Source organism: Xyrauchen texanus, chromosome 25, assembly GCF_025860055.1.
Source record: "Xyrauchen texanus isolate HMW12.3.18 chromosome 25, RBS_HiC_50CHRs, whole genome shotgun sequence".
NCBI classification, from domain to species: Eukaryota; Metazoa; Chordata; class Actinopteri; order Cypriniformes; family Catostomidae; genus Xyrauchen; species Xyrauchen texanus.
Genome location: NC_068300.1, coordinates 21,363,422 through 21,375,290, shown reverse-complemented (window position 1 = coordinate 21,375,290; position 11,869 = coordinate 21,363,422). Strand labels below are relative to the sequence as shown.

Genomic DNA, 11,869 nt, shown 5'->3' with positions numbered 1-11,869 from the left:
TTTGTGTTCTGGCTTCATGAAGCGTTATCATCTTAAGAGGGATTTGTTTCATCAATGGTGCTCTGCATCCCCCATGCTTAATACATACAGTTGTAACAAACCCTTTCTTTTTTCAAGCTTTGCATATCTTACTCAGAGATGAAACTACAAGAGTGAAGTAAGGAAGTTGCATTGGCCGTTGCTGCGTCACCACTCATACTAACAGGAAGAAGTAGTGCAGCATATGTGTCTAGAGTGACTGCTGTGCTTGATAGTTTCATACACTCGTCTTGGTCTTGTTTCTTGTACTCAACTTTGCTTTTGTCCAATTGCTTTAACTGCAAACAAAGACAGTTCGGATAGACCTTAGATCAAACTTCACTCATACAATTCAAGCTTCTGTGCATCCTTGCCACTCTTGCACCCTGCTTATACCCCAGTGGCTTTTGGGGTGTGGGCTGTGGGGGGTATGAATGCAGCTCAGGGGCAGATGGCCCTCAGCGTGTAGTTTAGAGGAGAAGCCATTGGGGTCGTGTGTGGGAGACTGAACGAGCAGTGGAAGGGAGAGGTGAGGTGGAGAGACGAGAGTGTTCTGGAGGTATGGGATGCTGCAGTGTGACACAGAGACACACAGGAATAGATGAAGTGGGGCCTGATGAGATTGAACTCATGGAAATCAACAATGCAGGGTAAGAATTTGACCACAACCATGACTGTTACTTTAAATAGGCAGTTAATATATAATCATGATCAAACAGAATAAACATAGTAATAGTACATCCTCCTTTCAGTGTTAGAAAATGTTTGATAACTTCAAAACCACAGAGAGTAGTAAAGAGTAGCCATATTAGGCATAATTATGTTGGTGCTAAAATAAAAGCAGCAGTCCATGATGTTATACAAAACTAAACAGTTAATATTAACAGTTGAATTTTGAGGTTGCTGGAAATCTTTTAGAATATTTTGGGGATGTTTTTTACAGAGCGTTGCTATATGAAAGTTTCAGTTTCAGCCAGTAAGTGATTTCTAGAGAGGTTTCCATATGGACACATTTATCAATATAATTTTCCATGAATTCTGCCAATTTTTAAAATGGGTTGTTTCGGTAGTTTCACTGGTAGAGCACAGAGCTGGGAACACCTGAAAAATGCATAACTTGAACACACTTAGGCCACGTTCACGCAGCAGCAAAATACATTTGTCTGTCCTGTTTTAGAGTGCTAAATACCACAACGTGCACACACAGTTATTTGCAAGTGTGACAAACCTTTTTTTTCTTCTTGTTTTTGATTTCCATCTCCATTGTTTTCACTTGCATTGCCCTTTGTTTTTAGTGGATAATGTGATCTTTAGCATAGTAAATTACCAAACTCCATAGCGCTAATACTTTACTGAGTTGAGATGACCGTCTTTGACAGTGCCTCATCCGAGTGGGGAGATGACATGAAGAGATGGCCTGAGATTAGTTACACTGATGTCATTAACTTAGCCAACAACTGCACAAGTTGAGCCTGAATTCACTTCAACTAACACTTAAAGGTGCAGTATGTAAGATTCAGAAACCCTTGTTATTAATGACACCTGTGGCCATTAAGTGAACTGCAGCCAGCTACCTGTTGCTCCTGCTCACGCACATACTCCATAGAGACACGAGCGAGCATCGACCAAAACAATGATGTTACGTACAAAGAGGCTGAAAGTGATTCACCGACATCATTCTGACAGATGAGGTAGCATAACTTAAATTAAACAGTAATGATTATTTTACTACAAACTTTGTGACTGCATATTATATTTGACTCCAGTGCTGGAACAGGGCTAAAACAAAGAGTGGATATAGGTCTGACTATGCAAGACTGTAGTTTGAAGTAATCACTTTCCTTTGCATGATACATTGACTGCATTTATACTATTTCGGCTTTCAGCGCTATTGTTTTATAATAACAGATTGTATATATTTTCTGTATAACCAATTTACATTACACTAATGAATGGAGCTTTTTGCATTATCTTGAACATTGTCTAGCATTCATTTAATGCATTATTGTGGTTTACCTTGCTGAATAATTACAGATTAACATTGACATTAACTTGACTTTTAGTATAAAGAGAAGATCCTTGAAATTAATTGAAAGTTACGAAGCAAGTTAGCTTGCAATTCGTCAGTGTTAGCAGGCAAAATCAAGTTAGCTAAAATTACACAGATCAATCCTTATGGCACTATATTTCACGTGCATTGCGGTTATGTAAGCTTACCTGTCTAATAATAAGAATGCCAATTCTGGGTCGGTTTTGATCCCCAAAACCGAACGAATGTCCCTCCAGGAATCATATGCCCTGCCGATGTTCACTCTAGTTTTTGCTCGACCACAATCACGTTCCCGCTTAGCCAGATGGGAATTCAGTAGATAAATAATTGTTTTTTTGTTTTTGTTTTTTTGGCTTACTCTGAGTTTGTGTAGGGAGCTGGATATTTGCTGGATTACATCTCTAAGATAATGTTACCTAGTGTTGCAGACTGTCTGTTGACGCTGTTGAATAGTGGAAGAGAAACTAGTGTCTGAGGCAAGGCTTTCGGGAGCACGCATAATTTGGATTTTGCCGGCAAAAGCGACCCACTCCCTTTGCATCCCTACGCACCTCTTTCCAAAACCCCACACTCCAGAGCACCAAATGAGCTTTATCGAGACTGTTACTGAACAGTTGTCAAAAACAACAGCACCAAAATATCACCCTCAACTGGAAACTGTTGGGGTGATGAGCAACATGACATAAAAATGGCGTTAAGCCTTAATAAATTGCTGCAACTACAATACTATGAGAACACGCAAAATGATTGACAGGCAGAAAGCATCTCTGACCGCGGCCTGTTGACACATTTTTGTTTGCTGTTTACAGAGTCTAGTCCTGTCACAGAGACAGGTGAGATACTTATTTCATTAAAATCTTTCAGGGAGTAGGAATTTTTTTGCATACCTTTTCATGAAACCTTTAACTCATAAAGACTGTCCTCCACCGTGACCAGAGATGTGCATCGTGTGGGCACAACTTAAATGCTGTTCTCTACACTTGGTTAAAAAGCATTCAAAGCCACTGTCGGTTAATTTATACTTAACAGATAAACTCGTACCTCATTTGGACTTGTCTATTGACTAACGTCACATAAACTCTGATAGAACTTTCCGGCATTATGGAACTTACAATCTTTTAATTACCTTAAGTCACCATCTCTATGGATACAGGTGTTAGAAAACGGGCTTGACTTCGGTTATTGTAGACAGGTCAAGCCACTACTGTAAGCTTTTGTATAAAAATGTAATTTTGAGAATCCTGCACACTTGTAAATAAATGCAGTAATCCATCCCAAACTCTGACTTTGTGAACATGGCCTAAGTCATTTTGGATGTGTCTGCCAAATGTGTAAATGTATTCGTTGAGATGGAACTTTTTGAGCTTACTGTGTAAGTTTGAGTTGTTTTATCCTTCTCACAAAGATAGTGTTTACCATGAATGAGCAGCAGACTTACTTCTACAGATCTCATTAGAGCCTCTCGTACACCAAATGAGGCAGAACTAATGCAGCTAGTATAGCCAATTAAAGGAGTGAAGAGTATTTGAGTAGTCTAGTGTCTAACTCCAGGCTGGAAGCCTCAATCCTCTCATTAGGAGACTGTAGGGATTAGAGTGGGAGTTAATCAGAGCTCATATGCTTTATATGCCCAAACTAAAAGAGGAACAGGGATCAGACAATAGCCAATCTGCAGAAATAAACACATCTGTTGGAAAAGTATTAGTTTTTCTCAGTCGCCTTAACATTCTCTAAACTGTAAGTGCATTTGTCACAACTGTTTTATGGGACATCACTACTCTACTGCATGTCTGCAAAATGTAGTAACTCACCCAAAATATTTAATTCATGCTTCAAACCCTAGTTATTGTGTCAGTAAATTGGCCAATGCCACCAAAATGCAAAGTTTTTCTTTTAAAAAGTTTACTAGGACAAGTCAATACTGTACAATACTGTAGTATACAGAAAAAGAATGTGCATTTTTGTATGTATACATTACATTTATTTTTGTAGCAATGTGTTACATGTAAACAGAAAATTCACATTTACATATCATATATAGTTGACATAAAATTGCCACGAAATGGCATCCATGCAAAAACCAAAAATGAAGTAGTTCTATAAAAAGCAATAAATTGTACCTCCTCACAGTATGTAACACTACAAGTTCACATCTTCTTGGTGGACATCCTGTCGCTCTTGTTGGTCTGGCCAGAGATTTAGGAGACATCACAAAGATTCCATGTCATAGCTATTTATGGAATATGCATGTATGTCTGGCAGATTTTGATAACTGAATGGACAATTTTGCATGTGATGGCTTACACGATGAAAGAATGTTTAGAAGTTGTGAAGAGAATGACAAATTCACTGAGAATCAAATCATCTGTTTTGATCAGCAAATCGTGTGCATTTAGTTATTGTTCAAATTGTATTTAGTTATGACAATTGCACTTACTTTCGCACACATGAGCCAAAACATGTGCAATTTGCTTAAATGAATAAGAAATTCAAATCTGGTGTGAACAAGAAACTAATTGTTCACATATTTGAACTTATTGTTTTGAAAAAATAATTCTCATTTGGGAATTGAGCCAAAGCGAATGAGAAAAACTGTAATACACATACTCACTAGAGTAAAATGCACAAGGGTGAAAACAGTCTGTTTAGAGTAATAAAAAAGATAGATCACATATCATATTGGAAATGGTCTTGAAAAATACTTGGTGAAGTATACACAAAAGCAATGACCCCATAGATGGTCAGATGGTGCGCGTCTGCCTGTCATTTACAAACCACAATAAGCTGCTTATGTCTAGGCACTCATCCAACTTGAAGGGTGGGTAGATGGAGAAAGAACAGAGGGACTTTGGGGGTCTGCATTAAACAGGAAACATTTGGGAGGTGTAAGCTGAAGCTTAACTTAAATTACAGTATAACATCAGAAAGGCAATGTCTTAATGCAACTTTTAGACCTGTCTACACATACAGATTGATTTTTGGAAACAAAGAAGAGGGCTGACATTTTATTTTATTGCAAGCTTAAGTTCAAAGTGCAAGAACAGTCATATGCATAATAACTGCTTATAACAAGCTTTTTGTAAAGAACAACCATGACTGAAATAATGCTCCTGCCAACTTGATCAAACAGTGGCCCAAAACTAAAATGTTTGAGGGGTATTTAAATTTCATAAACTTTTCAATAAATTCAGTACATTTCAATGCAAAATCTAAAAACAAAAGATGCTATGCAAACTTTTTTTTATTTTTTTTTTAAAGTTTTGCCTGAAAAGTGTGTATGTGCTACTTTGTTTGATATTTTTTAAATAATGCAAAAGGATATTCAAACATTTTTAAGTGTGGCTTAAATGTAAATTGCAAAGCGCTGCAAATTTTATTGGATTTAATTAAATTCTGAATTGTGCTGGACAAAAGAGGATTTTACAGATTTTGACCATATGCTGTTTCAGGCTATGGAGTCTTGCTGAAAGTAGGCTCCAAAATTCCACACAAAATGGCACACATGAAGGTCCCAGTCGCTGCCCCTCTGTCGGGCACCTTAAGAAAGAGGTAAACCAGTAAACAGGAAGTGGGAATGGCATAGCTATGTTTTTACTTCAGAAAACGTTGATGTTAACAAACTGAAAATGGATTAGTGTGGATGTAGCTGAACTAACTCCTATCACAATAGTTCTGAAGTGCATTTGGCAAAAATATTTTATGAAATGCTAATGGCTGCAACATGTATCATGTTTGATTGACTCAAATGTAGATGATTGCAATATCTACACTGAATACAATAATATATGTCAACTTTATCTTCATCTCTGCATCTGTGTCTTATGGAAGGACCCAGATCCTTTCTCTGCAAGGGAGCTGAAACAGCGCCCCAATTCAAAAGTAGGTCTGCTTGGCAAGCTTCACCGGTGTGTTTGTTGTTCAAATTAGACATTTATCTTAATATTACAAGTAGAGTATGTGATGTCAATGCTGCTTCTCAGACAGTGCTTTGGGGATGGACGAAAGAGGAGCTCCATCATAGGCTGTACACTCAACCAATCAGAGAATGGGAAGGGCAGGATCCACACACCTATGGAGACATTATCCACTCATCTTCTGTGTATTTACACAGTGGATACACAAAGGTAACAATTCACCAAAGTCTCTCAAAATATATTGCTTCACATGGACACAGCATAGTACATTTACTACTGTCCCCAATTACACTCTACATGGGCAAAAATATTTGAACAGTGGACACCCATATACCACACCCATATGTACTTCTCAAACATTTCATTTAAAAAACATGGGCATAAATTGAGAGGAGACTGCTGGATGCACGTGAAACCGGACCTGACCTGGCGTCTCCGGCATGGAAGGCGGGCACGCTAACAAGGAGGCTAAATGCTCAACCTCTAGCATTAGTCACTAGTGTGCCTCTTGAGGCCAGGGGAGTGAGGTTTTATACATTGCACAGCTACCTATTAGTAATGGGTGTATCTAAAAAAAATCTGTTAATTAGAAGGGGGTGTCCAAATACTATTGGCCATATAATGTACAGTATATGTCGAAAGCTTTGGTTAACTATAACTTGGATGTATGATTAATTCTATCTACAGGCTATGAGTGAACGATATCTGGTTTTATTTTCCTTCCATCTGTTAATCCTTGCTTTGGACAGCTCTAATCATGATTTTATTTATGAGGTAAGAGTGTAAGGAATGTTTAATAGCATGAATTTCACTCTGAGCTCTCATTTCCGCGTGCTGACATATCAGTTTGTCTCGTGACAGGGCATTCTTCCTCTCTCGGCCATTGAGGTGCGTCTGATCTCTCAACAGAACCTCAGTTCTCCACATACTTTTGAGATTAGCGGTGAGTATCTTACTTCATCTTATACATCTATTTCAGCCCTCTAAAAATGAAACCATGTTGGTTAAATTGAACCTGAACATAAAGTCACCAAATATTTTTGATAGTAGTACATTGATTTATGATATTCTCTAGGTACTATGGTGGACTCAAAGATCTTCATCTGTGCAAGTGCTGCTGAATTAAAAGCCTGGATGGAGAACATTGAAGACAGGAGATACAAATGCCTGAGGCAACTGAGCCCCCGCCATAGTACTCTCTCATATTTGGTATATTTTATTCCAGATTTTATACAGGACTCATAAAATGTAATAACTTTCTCCAACATTTTGCTAAATGGTGAACGCTGATTATAGTTGCCCAGAGAAACAGCAAAAAAAAAAAAAGAAAAGAAGAAAAATCTTAAAAAGTAAAACAGAACTAATAGCAAGTGTATACAAATGTATTTCTTAAGTTTCCTCACTAAAAATATTTAAAAAAAAAGAGTGGCATTTTTTGTCACTATTCTAGGTGCCATGTGATGAGAGCTGGAAAAGGGAGGAGCTTAAAAGATATTTACTGCGGTCTCCCATCTTGCAATGGGAGGGGACGCCAATTCAGCACATGGGCTATCCAAAATACCTTTCACTGGTACACATCAGCAACGTATGCTCACAGGTCACATCCCTAAAACCATTAAATGACAGTAAAAAAAATATTTAAATAACTTTACAGCTCAGATAATGCACACATTTTATCATAAGAATTACTTTAAGTGCTTTTATAAAATTATAAAATATTGTCCCCATTCACTTTCATTGTAAATGCCTCACTGTAACCTACATTTTTGTTTCTTCTTTTTTTAAGAAAAGGAGAGAATGAGTTGAATTTTTTTTTTTTGTGGTAATCAATATTATGCCACAAGTGCAAACAGTTTCTTCTTTTAAACAACAGGACCGGGTTTTGCAGGGACCTCAGGAACGCTTGCTTGTGCTCTTTCCATTTGACCTTCTCATTCTGTCTGTTGACTGTCAACGCGTACGAGTAAAATATGAGGTAAGCTGATATTGCTGACAAAGAATGAGCTCTAGAGGTCTGCTACAGTGAGCCATAGAAAATGTTTTGGAAAACTCAATTAATAAGAATGGTGAATTCCATTTGATCTAAAAGTCAGTTCAGCTGCTATGAACTAACTGAAAGTGCTGACAGTGCATTTTTACAAGCTGTTCCTTTAAAAGAAAAGAGTGGGTAACATTCCTTTATCAAATGCACTTTGTGACATCTTCGGACAATGACCATGAATAACCTCATCATTCACCTCAATATGATTGTGAGTCTACTTTTTAAGACAATCACCGATAAATAAAAAATTATTAAAGTACTATGTATGCATTTTGCAGAAACATCACAGCACTAACTATTTTATATCATGATTTTCTATGAAAGGGTCGTCTGCCACTGAAGAGCATTAAAGCCTTTGAAAAATCTGCACTGCCTGGCAGACTGAAATTTGAACTCAAAGGTATGTGTCTCCCTCAACCAGTGTATCACTCTCATATTCTGTAGTGTATTATCGTTTATCACAAAAATGCACCTGTCATAAAACATAAAATAATTAACTTAATGCAAAATAACATACAGAACATACATTTTAATAGCTATGGAAAACTTATTTGCCATAACCCCCCTTGAACTTTTTGAACTTGCCATTTCAAATCACTCTCCATTCTCCACAATTTTGGGTCAACTATTCCTTTAATTTCCAAGTTCCCGCATTGAAAGATTGAAAGCATAAGCAATTCAATTTGGGAATCCACTACTTCCTAAATTCACGGTGTACCACACACACCACAAATAGCACTGGCTGAAGAATTAGGCTAGATTTTGTGAGAGAAAATGTTATATGCCTAGCGCTGCTGAATCCTGTATAAAAGATTCTGTTGTATGGGAAATTGCAAAAGTGCTTCCCACAGTTCTGCATATAGAGCTGGAGCCCCAAATCCAGCTTCCAAAACAACAAGATCAGGAGTCTTTTAACAATGAAGTGGCTTGTGAATCTGAGCCTTTGTATAGGGGCAGAGTCATTATGTGGGGCTAGTGTTGTTTTGCCATCATCGAAATGTATTTCTACATCACAAATAGCATTTCTATGTTAATGGTTTCGATTCTGTTAATGCCCATATCTGTGCTGGTGTGCTCTGTGACTCTGAGAAGTCACTATGACTCTTAATGAGCACCCAGGAAACAGCATTATGGATAATGCATCACTTTTGGGGGTATTTTGTCTCAAATCAGCTGTCCAGTGTTTGTTGGCTTTGGGATGTACTGGGAATTCATTAACCCTAAGAAATCCAAATCTGGATACATTGCATCTGTGAGTGAAGACTCAGAAATCAAATGATGCGTGCTAGTCATAGACTCATCATTATGACTCATCTTCACAAAATAGCTGTGTTATAAACACACTCAGACTGGTTCAATGTTCCTGTCTGTATTTTGTACAACTGAAGCATTAAATTAAAAAATGACAATGCACCATGTTAAAAACATTACTTGAAACCCAAAAGCCAAAAAGAGTTACCAACAGAATTCAAGTCACATAACAATTTGAAACAACTTTAGTGTGTTTTCTGAACTGGTGTAACCTTAATCCTGATCTGTAATCATGTGTTTTCCAGGTGAACTGATGGAGCCTCTGCTAATCTCCTGTGTTTACCCTGAGGATTATCAAAGCTGGATCTTCCAGTTGCAACAGGCAAGTCTGCAGTCATTCTTAACAGATTTTAAACAATATTTTCTGTTCGAAGACAAGCTTCTATTATTATAGTAGAACAAACAGCTTTCTAAGTTTACAAGATATACAGCCACAACAGAACATAACTGTGCAATAAATCTTAAGCAGGTTAACATGTAATTTTTTGTTTTCATCTCCCAAAGCCTGATAAACTGGCAGAGTCATTGCCACGTCACACCCCTCCACCTCTCATACCAAAAAAGCGCAGAAGTTAAGGAAGATGTGAAGGATTGGAATCCAAATGAATGTGACCAGAGTCTCTCTTTGACCTGCTTTTGATGCCACGTTACATAAAAAATACACCAAGCATTCATTGTTCCAAATGAATGCTACTGATGACAAATTAACCTTTCATTGTATTTTATTCCTTTGGATGTGTTATGTTATACTCATATAAGCAACTCATTATCAATAGCAAGGAAACAGAAAAGGTAATTTTGTTAGACAGTAGTTAGTACAGTAAATTCTGTTTCTGTAAATATCTCATTTTGAGTAAGGGAATGGGAACATGCACACTGAAGTGCAAAATATTGTATAATATGAGGACCGAATGTTTCTTTGAGATGTAATAAATTGCTTTAATTAGATGACTTTTTATAGAAGGTTTTTTTGTTTGTTTGTTTTTTAGATTGAATTTACTAATGTAAACCCTAAGTTAGCAGAACATAATTTTTAAAAAAGTTAATTCACTTCCAAGTTTAAGTTAATAGAACGTTCAGGTTTTGATTTTGCACTACACATGCATGTCAAATTATCTTAATTTGAAATACTGAGTAAGATAATTCATTCATTTGACACATAACTTTTAAGTTAATTCTTTGACTGAACTGAACACAAACCATAAAAGCTCAATTTGAACACCTCAAGTAGAGGTAATGTTACTAGCTAGTGCTTGCTAGAACAAGCTAACGCAGTTAATGTTAGCATGCACATTTTTAAATGCTATGCTTTGATCAGAATAGTAATTACTCAATGGGTAAAGCAATGCACTGTGGAACAATCTTAAAATGTACCTGTCCTCAACCTAAGCTCAAGCTTCTCTGTTCCCCATCATAAATCCTGACTGATCACGGAACTCTGCCAGGCCCCCCCTGTGAAAAAAATCCTGGCATCCCTGCATTAGGGTTAACAGTGACAAAGGACTATTCGTCAGTGGCATGTTTATGGATATTAATGTTTAGGAATGATCATGTCCTCTGCAGATATGTAGCATACTTTGTATAAATTATTTCAATACTCTCCTTCGTAAAGGAACTGTTTGCCCAAAAATTAGTGCACCTGAGACTCGTAGTGACGGATTAATTGACAGCTGCTGTCAGACTCTATGTTATTATTATTCCTCACACGGTCGCAAGACGACATGTACATGAATCTGGCGTGGTGAGCTGGAACCTGCTTACGTCAGCTGTCACCGCTTATGTCACGAAGTACCGCAACAGCCAATAGGAAAATTCAACTGCAGTAGCCACCGTTCAACCTGAAGAGGGCAGCACTCAGACGTTTTTACACCATATATTGTAGAATTAAAACACTTTATACACAAATGTCAAAAAAATTACTTGAATCAATGACCAGTACTAATAAAGCCCCATGCTTACAGATCATTAACTAAAAAAAGTTGGTTTAGGGTTTAGTTACCCTTTAATATCTTCTGAAGCTAATCGATAGGTTTATGTGAGAAACAAGTCAATAATTAAAACATTTGAACTTTAAATTGGCTCTTCTATTCAGGGCTCTTATGAAGTTTGAAATGGCCAAACTTTCAGGTGTCATTTGTTCATTTGTTCACTTCGTGTCATCTGCTGGCAGGAAGTGCTTTTAAAAATGTGATAACATTTTAATTATTGGTTTATTTTTTACACATACGTATCAATTTGTTTCAGAAGACATTCATTGATCGACTGGAGACGTGTGAATTACTTTTATGCTGCCTAAATATGACTTTTTTGGACTGTTGAAGTGCTGGCACCCATGTACTTCCATTATAAGGACCTGACAGAGATCCATCTTCTTCTAAAAATCTTCATTTGTGTTCTGCTGAAGAAAGAAAGTCATACACATCTGGGATGGCATCAGGGTAAGTGAATAATGAGAGTTTCATTTTTGGGTGAACTATTTTTAGACATAACACGTTGTTCCGATTAACTTTTAAACAATTTGGAATAATCACCTTT

The 11,869-nt window shown here is 37.1% G+C and overlaps 1 protein-coding gene across 5 annotated transcripts; it reads left to right on the top strand.

Annotated features, from left to right (window-relative positions):
• Window positions 1-233: 233 nt before the first annotated feature.
• Window positions 234-11,772, top strand: LOC127618890 (uncharacterized). Of its 5 annotated transcripts, none has more exons than XM_052091577.1 (13): window positions 234-668; window positions 5,518-5,617; window positions 5,897-5,947; window positions 6,049-6,192; window positions 6,670-6,756; window positions 6,844-6,925; window positions 7,058-7,191; window positions 7,433-7,579; window positions 7,856-7,957; window positions 8,348-8,423; window positions 9,580-9,656; window positions 9,839-9,942; window positions 11,582-11,772. In XM_052091577.1, the coding sequence occupies exons 1-12, from the start codon at window positions 580-582 to the stop codon at window positions 9,908-9,910; spliced, it is 1,161 nt and encodes a 386-aa protein (XP_051947537.1). In that variant the 5' UTR covers window positions 234-579; the 3' UTR covers window positions 9,911-9,942; window positions 11,582-11,772. The 5 variants fall into 5 exon arrangements, with proteins under 5 accessions (XP_051947537.1, XP_051947536.1, XP_051947539.1 ...); XM_052091576.1 differs by having other exon boundaries at window positions 11,579-11,772; XM_052091579.1 differs by having other exon boundaries at window positions 7,433-7,552; window positions 9,839-11,772.
• Window positions 11,773-11,869: the final 97 nt, after the last annotated feature.

Excerpts from the sequence above, each read along its gene's own strand:
- LOC127618890 (XM_052091577.1), top strand. The coding sequence starts at position 580 with ATGGGATGCTGCAGTGTGACACAGAGACACACAGGAATAGATGAAGTG. Across the intron at positions 6,193-6,669 it reads TACACAGTGGATACACAAAG|GCTATGAGTGAACGATATCT; the intron begins GTAACAATTCAC and ends TTCTATCTACAG. Across the intron at positions 9,657-9,838 it reads GGATCTTCCAGTTGCAACAG|CCTGATAAACTGGCAGAGTC; the intron begins GCAAGTCTGCAG and ends CATCTCCCAAAG.